The following is a 17,183-nucleotide window of genomic DNA, read 5'->3' as shown; positions in this document are numbered from 1 at the left end:
CTAAGGACGCGCGTAATTTCCCCCGTAGACGTGTTTTTCTCTCCCCGCGGGTCGCTCCGAGCCCGCCTCCCCTCCCACGTCTCCTCCCGTGCGTTTCTATAGTAATTTCCAGCCAATGATCAGTAGGTGTCCACATCCCCGCTTCCTCACCTCGGCGCCAATCAGCCGCACACAGCGACGGGGAGACACGGGCTGAGCGGCGGAGAGCGGCCACGGCGAGCACACGGAGCCCAGCACCGCCACGCACAGCCACGCGGAGCCACGCACGGACACGCACGGACACGCAACAACAACGCGCGCAGAGAAAAGACCCCTTTTCATCTCACCGCCCGGTTCTTTTTGTTTTTGTTGTTGTTTTTTGTTTGTTTGTTGACGGTCTTTTGTACTTTGCCGACCTTTTTCCAGCGAAAGTCGGGGGAAAATGCTTCTTTTGTCCTGAGCGTCCAACTAAACCTTCTCTGTCCTCGTTGTTCTTCGGGATTGTTTCATCTATTTTTATTTATTTTAGTTGATATTATTTCTGATTGATGGCAGTGATGTCCCGGTCCACGGTGCCGCGCTCATAGCATCTCTTCTCAGCAGGAGCCGCCGGTAGGTAGTCGCCCGCCGCTTTGCACGCTCCCTCTCCTGCCATGTCTGTCCCTCTGTTCTCCGTTCATGGCTTTTTTTTTTTTTTGCTTCAAAGTCATCGTTTATTCCGTTTTTGCCTCGTCCCGACGCGGTTCCGAAGTGCTCTCCGTTTAGTCTGGGTGAATTGTTTGATGTTTTTTATTTGCACGGTTGCGCCGCCGTGTCCGCTGTCCGGCTTACGTGCGCATGACCTTTGATCTGGACGTCTACCACGGTGTAATTAATGGCACCGTGCTGCAGCCTCGGCACAAAGGCTTATCCTCTTTTCTTTTTTTTTTCTCCTCTACTTTCCCCCCCTCACTTTATCTCTCCTCCGTGTCGTCCCTGACTCTCGCCACGCAGCTCAAAGTATTGAACATTTCTGTCTCTCTAAACTTTGTTTACAGGCTGAAAAATCAATGTCCGTGACTTGATTGCCTTTGGGCTGAGCATTTCGCTCCAGGGGTGCATTGATTAAGTAATAATGACCCGAGGAGGCTGATCATTAAACTGAGAAGGTTTTGTTTACTGGCGGCTGCGGGTTTGGGATTCCACAGTGACATTGAACCTGAGCACCGCGATGACCGTGATCGTTTTAATATGTTATGACAATGTTATAGCGTCACATTTGGGAATTCTGTGATCGGACAGCCTGGGTGTTATAGGTAGCACAGTTATAACATTTATTTTTGTTTGTTTGCAGGTTATTTTTTTCTTATTTTAGTTTGAGACACACACAAGTCCACAGTGTCTTGTTGATACTTAATATATATATATATATATATATATATATATATATATATATATATATATATATACATATTTATTTGGTTTACGATTAGGTATGTTTGCAGTGTTGAGACAAACTTGTCCTCATAGTCTGTAGGAAGGAAGTATTCACTGGACTTTTCAGAATAGCTCTTTCACGCACGTTTGCCTGTTTTCCATGTGCATATTTATAATTCTTTTTTTTTTTGGAGACAGCGGCTGACTGTCATGATTTTAAATGCTTTAGTGTTCCAGCAATGGATCAGCTTTGGCAATTAACAGAGAAAGCCCAGAAAAGGTAATGGAAGTAGGGGAGATGTGTCTAATGGGCTTTTATCTGTGGAAACCAAATCCAGACAGACTGGAGAGGAGAGAGAGGCGAGGAAATGGACCCCCACCCTCCTCTCACCCTCCTCTCACCCTCCTCTCACCCTCCTCTCACCCTCCTCTCACCCTCCTCTCACCCTCCTCTCACCCTCCTCTCACCCTCCTCTCACCCTCCTCTCACGCTCACGCACAGACTACACGCACACGCTCCAGGGCAGCTGGATCTGCCCAGGGTCTGCTCCATGATGTTAATGTAAATCCTGGCTATCTCTGCTGTCATTGAGTAAATGGGATGGAGGCTCTGAATGGACAGCAGGTGCACTTGAGAGGCTGGTCAGTGCCTTCTCTTTGTTTACCGTGGCCACTCACATGTGCTAACAGTGCTGGTGAGGCTTTTTCAAACTCTAAAATAAGATCGATCATTTGGAATATGATCATTTGGTGAAATCTCCTGCCAAGACATCTAAAGCATCTTGAAAGTGTGGCACTTTGAATCATGCCATTGTTTTTACTAATATAAACAACCCAGCATGCTGGTCTGTCAGAGTTATCATGCAACTGTCAACAGATGAAGATCCTTTCTGTCTCATTCATTACACAACGTCAAAGAATAAACAAGGGATATCTTCAGATTGTGCTGATAACAGAAAATATAAACTAAACTACATTTGAATTTGTTTTGTGTGTAACTTTTCTTTCTGTCTGTTCTAGCGTGTAGTATTGGAGGAGGTAAACCAGGATGGTATCAGAGGGTTTGTAACCAGCTTCACCTTGGACAAAGGCTACAGGAACCTCACCTTCTTCTCTTAGACATTGTCCAGTCTTCTTCAGCCATGTCTAACCTAAACAATGCCTTGTGCATTGAAAATGGACAGAATGTAGAGGTGTCTCTCTTACAAAAGGATCTTCAGGATGGTGGATTAAGCCAGCTTTTGGATTATAATGCCGAAATGGAAAGGTACAGATCTTTTGCAAACTTTTATAAAACAAATGGAGCATTTTCACAGACTGCTAAGATTGCTCGCATCACAACGCCCATTTTTCCCAGTGCGAGAATTGGCATGTCCCCTTGGAACTGTGATAACGCCATGCTCTGGGGAAGGAAATCAGCGGCAATAAACCCTAATAGGACCAGCATGCATAGAAATGACTCCCAGAGGCCGGGAAAGCCTGGCGTGCCGCCAGAGACGCTGCAAATGGCAAATAATAATTTCCTCTCTACCTTATCCCCCGAACACTGCAGACCTTTAGCAGGAGAATGCATGAACAAGCTGAAATGCGGCGCTGCTGAAGCAGAGATAATGAATCTCCCAGAACGCGTTGGAACTTTTTCCGCTATTCCGGCTTTAGGGGGCATCTCATTACCTCCCGGGGTCATCGTCATGACAGCCCTTCACTCCCCCGCAGCCTCAGCAGCCGTTACAGACAGTGCGTTTCAAATTGCCAATCTGGCAGACTGCCCACAGAATAATTCCTCAGCATCCAGTGGAAACCCAGCGAAGAAGAAAAGGAAAAGGTGTGGGGTCTGTGCACCCTGCAGGCGGCTAATCAACTGTGGTGTCTGCAGCAGTTGTCGGAACCGCAAAACGGGCCACCAGATCTGCAAATTTAGGAAATGCGAGGAGCTGAAAAAGAAGCCAGGCTCATCGCTGGAGGTGAGAACTGGGGCCCTGCTTCCCCTTCTTTTGTTATTATCCCCTTGCACTCCAAAGCATTAACCTTTTCATCCAGTCACGTTCTAAGCCCTTGAAAATTGTTTCCATGCCCACCCATGCCTGAACATCCCCCTGGCTTCTGAAATCTGCCTACCCGCCTAGCCTAATTGGCAGTAATTAGGGGTGTTTGTGCGGAGCGCAAGCTGAGCTTGGCTCAGACACCCCTAATTGCTGCCAGTCAGGCTGGGGCTGGAACGCATCCGAACAACCCTGAGCTTGGCTCAGCTCCAAGCGGGGCTGGGAAATGGTTTTCAGCAGAGAGCCATCCCTCTCTGCACCCGGTCATTTTAACCAATTATGGAAACCGTCTCTGGATGGGGAGAATCAATATCCCACAAAGCCTCAGCCTCTGACCACCAAGTGATGGTGAGAGTGATGGCAGGGCTGCTGATGGCGTTGGTCTAAACAGCCCTAGGTCCACTAAGGGGAAGCTTTTTGATTTGTCAGGTGATCAAGCAATGAGATTAAATTATCACATATTACACTGGACTTAGTCTCTGCCTATGTCATTGTGCATAGAAGATCAATAAACAGATCCTTAACAGGAGAGAAGTGTAATGTTTGTACTGGTTTAGCCAGGTGCTGGTTTCACTCAGTGAATTTTAAGGGGTGAAGGCAGATGAACCATTGTTAATGGGATCATTTGGTTTTATGGCTGGGTCAACAACATTGACCGGATGATAATTTTTCTGTTTGTGGAAATGGAAGCAAACCAGGAAAAGCGTCAGTCCAAACTGTTTTCTCAAAGGCTCTTTCTGTCAGTCAGTATTGGGTTATTATGCAAATGTCTGATTGTTTATATTTAGTAAGGGGCGTATATGGTATATGTGGCTAGATATGAAGTAAACACATTATATTTAGCATTTGGTTCTTAAGATGAGCTAAATGTTCATTGCTTTGTCTTGATTATATGGCTAAACCCAATCTGTGTTTGTGTTTTCATTGGAGGCCTGTTAATTAAGGTTGCATTTCACTTCTTCATTACCTTAAGATTCTGTGTTTATAAAACTGTATGCCAACAGCTACATACAACCATGTGGTCATTGGTCATATACTGGTGGTCTTGGACGCGTGTTTATTACTGTGCACATACAGGTGTCCTAACTAAACAGGTGTCCAGGAAGTTTACATTTATAATGCATGGGTAGACTCACTTTTAGAAAACATCTATTTACCAAGACACTTAGAATTACTAAGGGTGTGAAAACTCCAAAACGAATCCACACATGCTTTTAAAGACTCCTTTGCTGGCTTCAGTAATTTATATTATGTAGAGCTCCACCTTAAGTAATTGTTATTTTTGACTCTGTATCTATAATTATACAGGTGCACCTTCTGCTGCGGAAATGGCTTTTGGTTTAGAGGTGAGGTTTAGGTGTGAAGTTTCATACATAGAGGCCATGCTTTTCTCACCATGTCAAAGGTGTTAAGGGATCCTTGTATCTATGCGATTTTAAGGCAGTAAAATGACTTTAGAAAGAAAACTGTCTCCAACACTGTGGTAACTTCATTGACTCTTACCAAACATGAATTCAACATATAAATGCACAGGGAACATAGCTTTTTACGTTTTGCCACAGAAACAAACGGAAAGCTACTGGCAACCACTTAGATTTGGCTGTCACTGTGATGCACATGGGAATCACCCTGAACTAATTATATCTTAAGCAGCGGAGGAAAATGCAAATCAGAATTTTACTCACACTCCTGAAATCGGAGAGCCAATTTAATCTAATACCCCCTTTAATTTAGCACGCTAATGCAAAGCCCCGGAGAATTGCCCCGTGTCATTGGCGTACGGTTCTGCTGCCGATTTTGCTCTTCGCTGCGCTCAGACTCAACGATGGATTAGTCTGTTCTTTTAACCTAACATTTCCACGGCACTTATCTTTACATCACCAGGGCTCCTATGGCCCAAAAGTCTGTCATTAATTTACAATGGATTATTACCTGCTGCACACATCTGCTGGGTGTGTTGTTTGGTGGTGGTGGTTGTTTACCTTTTTCTGCACAGTCGACAAGTATCATAACTGAGATACTAATCGACGCTAAAACTACCAAGGACACTAGATTTCAACTCATTGAACAAGTATCAATACAGGACAAAATGTGACCTTTTCTTAACGGTTCTAGAAATTATTATTATCTACAGGGCGGGGCAATAAGTTTTTGTTTGGACAATGTTGGACAACTGTTTTTCTTCAAATAATGTGCTCTACATGATTATCATAGTTTTGAAAATACAGATTAATACATGTTTTCCACTGTTAATTAACTTTCATTAGCACAGTTATAGAGTTATAGTGGTGTTAGTGATACTGATGCACCATGGGCTTCAGGGGCCCCCAAAGATAGAACTCAAGAGGGGAGAGATCTGGGAGGGAAATATAAAAATATATAGTATGGAAACGTATGGCCCACCCTGTATATCAGCACTAGTAGAAGAGCACTTAGTAATATTAACAACAACAAAAACATTTTGTGTTGGAGCTAGATTTCTGGCTTTGATGAATTGTCTGAATGTCTTTCCCTCTCTCGTACACATTTCAAGCTACAATGTTTCGTCCATCAAAGCTCACGGGCCGAAACATCCTTAAAAAAAGTCCCTTTTGTGAAATATGGCATTGTGCTTTAGTTTAACATTGGCTGTTGATGGGATGGTGTGTTTGTCTGTTCAATAAAACATTTGGATTGTTCCTGGAGAATACCAATAGTATTTGAATGTTTACACTCTAGTCTAGACTCTGGATTAATGACAGTTGACATTGTTCAACAATATTGATCATAATCTAGCTGACTGTACATATGACATGATTCATATAGTTAGGTCTGTGATTAATTTTATTAACCAGCACCTTTCTAGACACGCAAGGACAAAACATACAACTAGTAAGAGATATATTTTTTATTTTGTGGATTAGAGAATCATGATCTGTAAGAATTTCTTAAACTTTATGTAGTTTTTATATACAGTTTTTTAAGGCAGCTCTGAAGTTTCTATTTCCACTGGCAAGATAAATACGCTTAATTAGCAACTGTTTTAGAGCCATGTTTGGGCAATATAGAGTTTATAGAAAGAATAGAGAGCATTTACTTTGGGTTAATGAGGTTAGTTCCTCGGGTTAATCACTTTTGATTGCATTTCTAGATTTACAAGATTTTCTGTTGTCATTGTGCGCATCAATCATTATTATTATATTATTATAAGAAAATAACAAAAGTGACACCTTACACTGGTTTTCTTTGTGAAATATGTTAATTTGAAACTGACAAAAAGAGCACAACAAAATCCAATTGAAGGCATTTATTCTGCCCATTAACCAATGTCAAAAGCCAACTTCAAGTCAGGTGCAGCAAAGCACCTCCTCTGGTTCCTCTGGTCCACTTTTTGTGTTGTTGATATGCCTCAAATGGTGGAAAGAAAAGGTGTCAGAGCTCCTGACAACCTTTGCTGTTTTGATAAAAGGCACGATCCAAATTTGCAGGAAGCAGGACCTTGAGGAAAAATAGTTCAGAGTCAGTCCCTTAATGAGAGCGCCAAAACTAAATAAGCATTGGCAGCGGGCGCTAATTTGTTTTAGGTGTGCTCAGAATAGATAAGGACAAATCTGTGGCCTTCATCCCCTCCCCCCAACCTTTGCTTCCCTGGAGATAACGCCAAGTGCTTCCAGCCAATCTCTGTGGGCAGCTAAATAAAAAGGCAAGTCAAGGAAAAGCCTGAGGGACGTGCACCCTTTAGATCTGCAGATCGCAAACCTACTGGATTTATTCAAGCTTTAAAACTGCACATTAATTTGGTCAGGGTCTAAAGGGTGTGAAAGAGAAAAAAATGAGCCTGTACACCGGCGTGCATCCCAACCCAAAGGCCAACCCTAAGCGCCTGTCAAGACAATAGGATTTTAGCCTGTGAATCTTGCCGCAGACCGCTTAATTATACACATCTTCCTGAAAGCCTGGCCCGGGCTACTTAAGACCAGTGGCCACCCTTTTCATTGTCATGCCCTTTTTCCCCTAGATTACTCGTGCCGTGCTGTGGATTTTCTGTCAGCTTCCATTTGCACAAAGTAGCTGTCCTCCTCAGGCCTGTGCCTCGCTGCGAGAGGCGCAGCCGCACCGCACTCTTAAAGAATTCATTGCTTTCGCCACCGCCACCAATTAAGGGCAGCTCATAATGGGAGGCGTATGGACGTTGCCCTTACATTATGTGGTCTGTCGCCCCCCTCTTCCCCCGATTTGATTTAACATCTATGGTTCAGTGGTGAAAAAGAGCTCATTGTCTGTATTCTGGTGCGAGTGCAGAAGAACAGGGATGCTTCGGGGCTGGCGGTATAAGCGTCTGTGCAGGCTGGACAGCGTGAAAGAGCAGGTGTGGGAGGACGTTAATGTGTGGCACTTTAAATTTTAAACAGATGAAAATCAATTATTGATGCCGACTCCGGCTGAGAAGTTAAAAGGTATCTCGTCATTACCCAACGCCGTATAAAAAAGTGCAAAGGAGAAGTCTCAGTGAAACCAGCAGGAGATTGCTATGAACGGCCAGCATCATAACAAGGTGCTTTTGAAGCCCTGGCTTTAATGGAGCAGCATTAGAATGTGTGGGGCCGCTTTTGAAACAAGTTTTCTCAAACTGTAAAGAATGTGTACTTATAAAACCACATGCACAAACACATCTTTCATATTTTTGATGACATAATGGTTCTGTATAATGCAAATAACCTTGTGCATCATCAAGGCAAATATATCTAAAGTTACTGATTAATGGCTCTCTGAACGTCTTTTTAATTCCTTTCTCTCAGTTTATCAGCATTGTCAACCCAGTTTACTCAATTGCTCTTGTATTAGTTTTGAAGCTGTTAAATACACAATTCTTCACAGTATGTTAGATAAACGTTACACATTCAACTGCTTTTTATGAACTGATCATTTTTGAGATGAATAAGGAAAAGGTTTAGCTGTTCTGTGTTTTGATCCAGTTGGATATTCACATCTGATGACCTTGCATTGAGCCGCTGTTCAACTTTATTTGAACCAGTCAAAAGTTGTGTTGGGTGTTGATTATTCACAGTCATGCCCGTCTGAGTCGTCCCTCACTCTCGCTTCAATATTGATCTATTCGAAAGGGCAAGAAATTACTGTTCAGTCATTGATTTTTGACTTGCATCTTACAAAAAGTTGTAAACTTCCCAAACAATGTTTTTCCCTTCTGCTCTGCTGTCTTTTTTCTGGCTTTGGACCTAGATGTGCTCAATAACACGCTTTCCAGGACATGTGTTCTACTCAAAATGACTTGAGTTGCGATAACAAAGAAAGACTATAGTCGTTTAGTCACGTATTTAGTCGATGATTTCCTGGCAATCAACTGTATTATTAGTATTATTTTTGGGGGGATTATAAGGATCTATATGGACAAGAGTAGAAAGAAGAATTGTTTTTTGAGTGAATGGACAGTTGAATCTGTTTTTTCACATAATATGAAGATGCTTTTTGCGAGTACTTGGTTATAAAGTCTGTGTACATGATTGTTTTTGAGCAAGATCCTAATCAATGTGAGCGCAGCACCACGCCACTCTCCCTTTTATTAAGTAATTGATGCATTGGGGGTTTAGATTACCAAGAATGTCTTCAGTCTTCATGCCTTTTTCTCCAGCGGGTTGTCCACCACTTGTCTCAGTGTGACTAACTGAAAAAGAGGGAAAAGCAGTTGGCTAATAATGGCTTGTTTTACAGTACAAATCAGTTTAAATGGTACAGTTCCAAATAAGTCAGCTCTGAATGGTCAGATTGTGTTCAAACAAAGTTCAGATTAAAGTCTAACTGCTGATTCCACATCATGCAGCTCCACTGCACCACAGAACGCCTCCGTTTGAGGCTTTTTGATGTGTTTGGTCTCCTCACGGCTGTGCAGGGCTGCAGAGTCCCAAGGAGCTCGAGAAGAGAATGTGAGGAGAGTTTGTGGAATAAAAGTCCTTAATTAAGACCAAACTAGACATTTATTCTAAAGCAGGAGTGCAGTATTATTTAGAACGCTTTACACCTGCATTTAAACCCTTAATGTGTGAAATGTCTGCTGTTATCAAGACCACTGAGTCTAAGTCACATTAAACATGTTCTCAGTGAATGTGAACATTCAACAAAGAGCAATAACAGCATTTTGCTATTCATAATAAAGGAAGACATAAATTCAGTAAAGTTTTGAGACCCTGTTTTTAAGGATCTGTATGTTTCAAGACGCTGTATTGTCCGGACACAATACCTAGCCCTAATGCCACCGGTTTTTTCTCTGCTGAAGCACAAAAACATGTTTGAGTCGATTAGCTATTTTATGTGGCTTGTTAAAGATACAGTGAAATCTTTCCATTACAGGTTAAAAGTCACTAAATGACAGCTTTTGTGCTATCTGTCTGAGAAAAGTGACGTGAAAGTGAATTTGTGAGTGACAACCGGAGCTGGCATAGAAATCGGTCAGCGTGGTTTAAGCGTCTCAGTTTCTGCAAGTCAAATCCTCACACGCCACCACCTCCTCCATTGTGGCTCCACTCTCACAATATGAATATTTCATGGCGTGCATCTGACACCATGCCCAGAAAGATATTTCAAGGTTTTTTCTGATAGAAAGCCTGGGGTTAGAGAGTGTCACAAAGGAGTGAAGTCGGTCTGTTCCTCTGGGCTAAGGATTGGATTTATGATGCAGCGCTTGATGACATAAGGGGATATTTGAATTTGTGATTGAGAAGATACACCATTAACAATTCACAGTAGTTATCTGTTTGAAGACACCTGTTTCAGTATTAACACTTCATTTCAGTCAATTCAAATTCAAATTTTCTTTTCTTCTTCTTTTTTTAAACAAAACCACATGTTTCCTCTGAAAGCTCTTCTGGGTCACTGGGTTGAAATGTAAAAAAGTAGTTAAAAAAAAGGTAAATATACAAATTATATATTTTGGGGATTTTGCTTGCCATCAGAAAAATGTATTTATTCTAATCTAAAATAGATTTGAATTTGAATGCAGTCCTCATTTGTCTACAGAGCCAACACCCTCTAGAACACCTCCCTCCTGAAATTATATAATGTACAAAGCAATCTTTACATGTCTAAACGAACATGTACAAACTGATTCTATGTAAATATTGTATGGATGCGTGTATGAGTGGGATTAGTTTTACTTAATGGATGACCTGTCCAGTGATGACCTGTCCAGCAATGCCATAACCTGGCACAAGTATCTTTCCTGTAGGCCAATGTTTTTATGTGCATTGTCCCTGATACATAAATAAATAAATTAAACTTAACTACAAAGTGTGAATACATGTTCTTAAATTACAATCACAATGACACAATCCTAAGGGGGTCTGAGGATAATAGAACATACTCTATTCTGGTGCATTTTACATAATAATAGTAGTATAAACTCACTACTCAGTTTATTATGAGGGCCCCCCACAGTCCCTAAATGTCCCTACTCCGCCCCTGCTCCGCCCCTGCTCCAGCAACACCTTTCCCCTGCTCTCCTGCAGAACAGATCAAGGCTCTAGAAAACACTACAAGCTAAAAACTATTGAAGATTTCTGTTGCATTTATAAAAACACGAGTTAGACATTTGTAAGAAGTTGAACCACTTCGGCATTGCACGCACCGAGGTGTCAGCTCTGTGGAGCCACGCCAGGAGGCATCGCATGTCTGGTTTAATTTGCTCTTTTTCTGGTTTAATTTGCTCTTTTTCACTGATTCTAGTTGAATATGAGGCCGAATTTGATCATCTAAAGACCGTTTTGCTCTTTGTGGACCGTAGAATAAGCATGTGGAGTCTAAACCGCTTTCAGCTGTGCCCCTGATGTGTGCGTCTGTTCAAACTGTGGCTTGTACAGAGGAGCTGCCTGTGCAAGAGAGAGAGAGAGAGCGGTAATGTCACTCCTGTCGTAGAGTTTTGAAATGATTAAAAGTAACTAAAGACAGAGGAGGCTAACTGTATGCTTCCTGTGTAATTGTGAAAGGAACAGTGCAGCTGCGGCACAAATAACCTATTCTGTCATTCAATCCAAACGGCCTGGTCAGGCTGGTGCCCCTTGGAGCACATGATGCCCAAAGCACTGTGCGTTATGTGCGTAATGAGAGCCAAGTCTGGTACATTTTAGGATAATTTAAAGAAGAAGAAAAAAGCCTTAATGTGTGTGATGTACAGGCAATTGCAATTAACAAGTGATGAACAAATCTGTCCAAAAAACACCTCAGCTTAACTTAAAGATGATCTCTCTTTGTTGCCATAGCTGCTTCTGCTTGCAGACGCCTGATCTCGTCAGCTCTCGGAACCTAAGCAGGACAGGGCCTCAGTACTTGGACGGGGGACCGCTGGAACACCTGGTGCCACAGTGGGGCGCTAGAGGAAATGTTGTTGTGTCTTTTGGCTGGTCATACATATTGTCCCGTAAAGTACGTTGAGTGTCTTGGATGTGGAAAAGTGCTATATAGACCATTCTCAGCCCTCGTCACTGATCCCATGACAAGTGACATTCACGGGAGGTCAAAAGGACAGAGTTCACAGCTACAACAGTGTCCGTGCGGCTGATACAGGTCGCTTTTCCTCATCTCGTCTGCCACTTTGATGTGAGGCTGTTGATAGAAGAGAACAAACACATGAGGCTCTGTGTTTCCTGACTTTTCATTGGTTAAACTGAGTCATGTGATCACCTGCCGACCAAAACAGAGTGCTAGGCTAGTTGTGATGCTAACTCACCAAGGAGTCTCTAAAATGGACATTGAAAGTGGCGACAGAGGTAAAGAAGTTGGACACACTTCCCATAGATTTATGAGAGAAAAACCTGTGTCATTTGGAGCTCTGTCCAAACAGATGAGGACGTCAGACATAGGAAAATAGGGCTGATTTACACAGTGCCAGCATTTATGAGTGATGCCCTTTAGCTTTTGTTGTTAGTGCAAAAGTGTCAGCATTTTCTGCATCACACATTTGATTTTAAGGCAGAAATATCACTATGTGCCTCGCGGTTGCCGTTTGTCTCTCTCTTCTAAAAAGAGGAGAATAGAATGTTTTGACCCAGACGCTGTTTCCAGCGCGTCCTCTGTTCATTTTCATTAGCCGCTGGGCTCCGCATGCGCGGAAGTGTGAGTAAACAGTCTGCTGTACCGGAGCACGCCCAAAATAGTCTTTATTACATGTGTAAATGCGTGCGACTGGGCTCTAGTCGTGTCTTTCTGCGGTGCACACTTTGCAATTCAGATGCAAGTCCAATTGTAACAGCTCCACACGAGACTGAAGCAGGGCGACAGTTTTCAACTAGAAATTACCGGGACTCACAAGGCACGACTGAAAATCAGGACAATTGTGCTAAAATTGAGCTCTAAATGAGAGAAAGAGCTGTTTAATTGAACTGCTTTTTGCCATCCAGTACAAAAAGAATGTAACATCACTGAGATGGTCTATAAATGCTGTAATAATAAAAAATGATAATATTTAGCGGATCTCTACAGACCACGTAAATGCACATTGTAGCTTTGATGCAAAAAGCTTTATTTTTTAGGCCCGAGTGCCACAAGCTGGCGAGAGGCCTATTAACCTCGTAAGGCCGTGCGAAGCACGGCTGCGAAAGTGTGCACGTAGTGCGCACGAAATCGAGCGCGAAGCGCTCGCCCACTTCCAAACACTCACTAACGCACTCCTTCACTCATGCACGCACCGTGCATACTAATTAGTAGTAGGAAAATGGAACATTACCGTTGTAAACGGGCGAAGCCCGTGCAAAAGTGCGCACTAAACGAGCACTTTAAATTGGGATGACGACCGCTTTGCGCCAAGTAGCTCACGAATACGTTCCCCCGTCTCTTGCATGTTCCGTGCATATAAGCATGTAATGCAAAAATTGAACATTATTACTGTATAGAGGGCCAAAAACACAAAGTGGGCGGAGCCCACTCAAAATTAACGAAAGTACCCGTCAGTGACCAGGGACCCACACCATGAGGTAGGAAAGCGCGAGCACTTTCCGAAAATGTATAGTTTATGATATTTGAAAAATGGGAAACATTGTTTTCGCATCGGAATATTATTCTTTAGGCCCGAGCCCCAGCAGGGCGGAGGGCCTATTGCTCCCGCAACGCTGCCGAAGGCAGCGTTGCAACTGTCTGACCAAACATGCGGGCGCAGCCCGCATGTTTGGTACCCCGTCGCCCCTGGCAAGTACAGTGAACTAGCCCATGCCGAAGGCATGGATCATGCATACTTACTCCTGCTATGACAGAAATAGTCAACAATTAGTGAATGGGCGTAGCCCATTCACTAATTGTTGACAACAGCAGCGCGAAGCGCTGCATTCCTCCAAAAACCCTCCTGGCATCGTCCCGTACGCGAGAATCCATGCCGCAGGCATGGGCCATGCTTGTATCTGCTCAAATCAATGGAAGTCTATGGGGAGTGGGCGGGGCATCCCGACGGAATAGGGAGTGACGAGCGCGTAAGCGCTCGTAATGATGATTCCACCCCATGACGGCATCGGGAAGGCTTAGAGCTTTCAAACGATGTATAATTTGTTGTTATAGTGGAAACGGCTATATTGTTTTTGCTAAAAATATTATTATTTTTATTTTTATTATTTTTCTTGTTCTTCTGCTTTTTGAGCTCTAATTTGACCCCCTGAACATGCTCAAAAACTCACCAAACTTTGCCCAAAATTCAGAATCGGTGAAAAATTTGATTTTTTCCGGGCCTTTTTTTTTTTCGTTAAAAAATGGCGCGACAGCGCCACCGACAAAAGTCAAAATACATTGCGCCTATGGGAGACGCCACGAGGTCAACTTTGTCGTAAAGCTACGAAATTTGGAACACGCATTCCTCTTGTGAGGACAAAAAAAAAATATTATTGTGGCCACGCCCCCAGACTTACCCTATGGCCGCCATCTTCCTTTGAAAATGAAAACACGCTGTGTTAGCCATTTTGTTCACGTCAAACTTTGACGAACTTCTCCTAGGGCGTTTTGCCCACCGACTTCAAAATCGGCGGACGTCCTCTGGACAAGTGGGGCATCTAAAGTTATCAAATTTTTTGAGATACCTTTTACGGTCTGTGTGCGGCGCAGCCGCAAAGTTTGACAACTTATTTTGGGATATTGCAGATCTAAAAAATTTTCCCATTTGATCAAAACAAGTCAGATTAGGACCAAATTTGAGTCAGTTGTTCAACTTTCTAGTTTGGACCAGTTTATGATGACAAAATTGAAATGGGCGCGATAGCGCCCCCTACAGAGTGACCTTTAAATTAACATTGAAGGTCAAAAATTAGTTTTACCAAAATTTTCTAAACTTGACCCAAAATTCTATTTTGCCGTCCCGATCAAAAAAGCAAATCAGACAAATGCCTTAATTTTTACGGCGGTCGTAGCGATGACATAAACCTCCCATGTTATCCCTATGGGAAAACCGCTAAATCTCTCGAATATCCACATTTTTCTGTTTCACACTTTAACGAACTCCTCCTAGTGCGTTTTGCCCACCGACCTCAAAATCGGTGTACGTCCTCTAGACAAGTCGGGCATCTAAAGTTATCCAAATTTTAAGGATAGCTTTTACGGTCTCTGTGCGACGGAGCCGCAAACGTTTCCCAGAATTCTGACTATTTGGCCTTCAGAGTGGCCTATAAACAATAGTTTTTCCAAATGACATGATATTTTGAACAAAATTCTAATTTGCCATCCTGATCATAAAAGTATGAGAGCCAAAGTCATATTTTGTACGCCGTAATCGTAGCCATGACAGAAATATCCCTTGTTATCCTTATGGGAAAATCGCAAAATCCCTCAAATCACCACATTTTTACGCTTCACACTTTAACAAACTCCTCCTAGGGTGATTGTCCGATCAAACTCATATTTGGGGAAAATCATCTATACAAGCGGGGCATCAAAAGTTATCCATATTTTTATTCTAAGTGCTACGGTCTCTGTGCCGTGGAGTTGCAAATATACTGTCACAAATGGGAAAAACGCTAAATCTATGAAATGTTCACATTTACGCTTCACACTTTAACAAACTCCTCCGTGGGCAATAGCTCGATCAAGCTTAACTTTGGGAAATATCATCTACACAAGCGGGGCATCAAAAGTTATCCATATTTATATTCTAAGTGTCACGGTCTCTGTGCGGCGGACCCGCACATTTGACCGACATTTGTGTTCATTTGCACTGGATTTGCCATGTCCAATGTGTCGCCGTCTGTCAAGTTATTTTTTAATTCAACACAATAAGGGCGCCATCTTTATCAAGTCGAAAGCGCAGAATTGGAAGGCCGGCGGCCCGCGAGGGCCGTTGGATGCCGCTTGCGGCTTTAATTCTTCTTCTTCTTCTCGGGACCAACCCCCCTATTTTTCACCCAGTGAACATTGACGAAAAGTCACAATAATTTGCACACCTCTAAAAATCGTGCCTCTCTACATTCTGGCTATTTCCCTTTTCTAAAATAAAAAAATTGGCGCGTCAGCGCCCCCAAATGTACCAAAAATGCATTGAGAGATGGGAAATGACCCAAAAAAAATCAGATCGTAGAATCATGAGATTTGGCGCAGAGGTAGATGGTGACAAGAGAAGTAAAAAATATTATTACGGCAACGCCGTCCGCCCAACCAAATGTCGGCCATATTGCTTCAAAAATGGCTAAACATGACTTCGGAGTTTTTCCAAACGTCGTACTTTTACGAACTCCTCCCAGGGCGTTGGCCCTAAAAAGCTGAAATTTGGTGAAAATGCTACTGAGGAGTAGGACATCAAAAGTTATCCAAATTACATTGATACCTGTCACGGTCTTTGTGCGGCGAAGCCGCAAACTGTAGCAAGAATTTCAGAAATCTCCCATATTTAAAATTTCTGCCGTTTGCGCAGATAAAGTCCGAATTGCGTCAAATTAGAATCAGTTGTTAAACTCTTTGCCCTAAACCAACTTGAAGTGAAATAAATTCATTTGGCGCCACAGCGCCCCCTACAGATTTTATATGGAGGTTAAATGTTTAGTTTTGCGAAATTATATGAAATTTGACACACAACTCAATTTTAGCATCCCCATCAAAAAAGTCAATGAGAACCATGTCATAATTGTTATGGCGTTGCCGTAACGATGACCGAAACCTTCCATGTTATTCCAATGGGGAAATCGCCAGAACATGTTTACACTTTATACTTTCACAAACTCCTCTTAGGGCGTTAGCCCTATTAACCTGAAATTTGGTGAGACTCATCTTCAGGACCATCAAAAGTTATCCACATTTTTATTCAAAGAGTCACGGTGTCTGTGCGGCAAAGCCGCACATTTTGCCAAGAATTCAAAATAAAATTGCTTTTTGATGGTAAAACAAAGGGGAGAAGATGCAGCAGTAGGCGTAATAAAAGGACAATTGGGGCGCGTTAGCGCCCCCTCCTCTTGCGGCGTGGCGGCGGCGTGGCGAGGGCCGATCATTGCCGCTTGCGGCTATATTTGTATGTTATTCTTGTAAATGTACACCTGAGGTGTGTAGGTGCAAAATGCTTAGCAAGTGACAAAGCAGGGGGAGGCTGCAGGATTAGCTTCTTTAACGTCGCCTTTAGCATATTACATTGCCCAGTCGCTTCACTCTTGTGTTTTTATCTTAACTTTTTGCTAAAGCCCATTGTAATTATTCAGCCTGTGTTTAAAAAAAATCTGAAATACTGTTTTAATTTTAATTTCAGTATATTGTGTATAAACTCAAGTGTAGACACTTGAATAAGAGAATCTATAAGATGAACAC

General features: G+C 42.7%; 1 protein-coding gene across 1 annotated transcript in view; it reads left to right on the top strand.

Annotated features, from left to right (window-relative positions):
* Positions 1–420: 420 nt before the first annotated feature.
* The window catches only part of cxxc4 (CXXC finger 4), a 31,767-nt gene continuing 15,004 nt past the window's right edge, over positions 421–17,183 (top strand). Inside the window, exons 1-2 of the mRNA XM_072463598.1 lie at positions 421–591; positions 2,416–3,359. Of these exons, the coding sequence (XP_072319699.1) occupies positions 2,538–3,359 (822 nt within the window). The 5' untranslated portion in view covers positions 421–591; positions 2,416–2,537. The remainder of the gene's footprint in view (positions 592–2,415; positions 3,360–17,183) is intronic.

This window comes from Eucyclogobius newberryi, unplaced genomic scaffold (assembly GCF_026437365.1).
Source record: "Eucyclogobius newberryi isolate DKJ021-1_F unplaced genomic scaffold, fEucNew1.0.hap1 SCAF_4, whole genome shotgun sequence".
In the NCBI taxonomy this organism is placed as follows: Eukaryota; Metazoa; Chordata; class Actinopteri; order Gobiiformes; family Gobiidae; genus Eucyclogobius; species Eucyclogobius newberryi.
The sequence above is the reverse complement of the archived record's forward strand: the minus strand, read 5'-3'. Positions and strand labels throughout refer to the sequence as shown.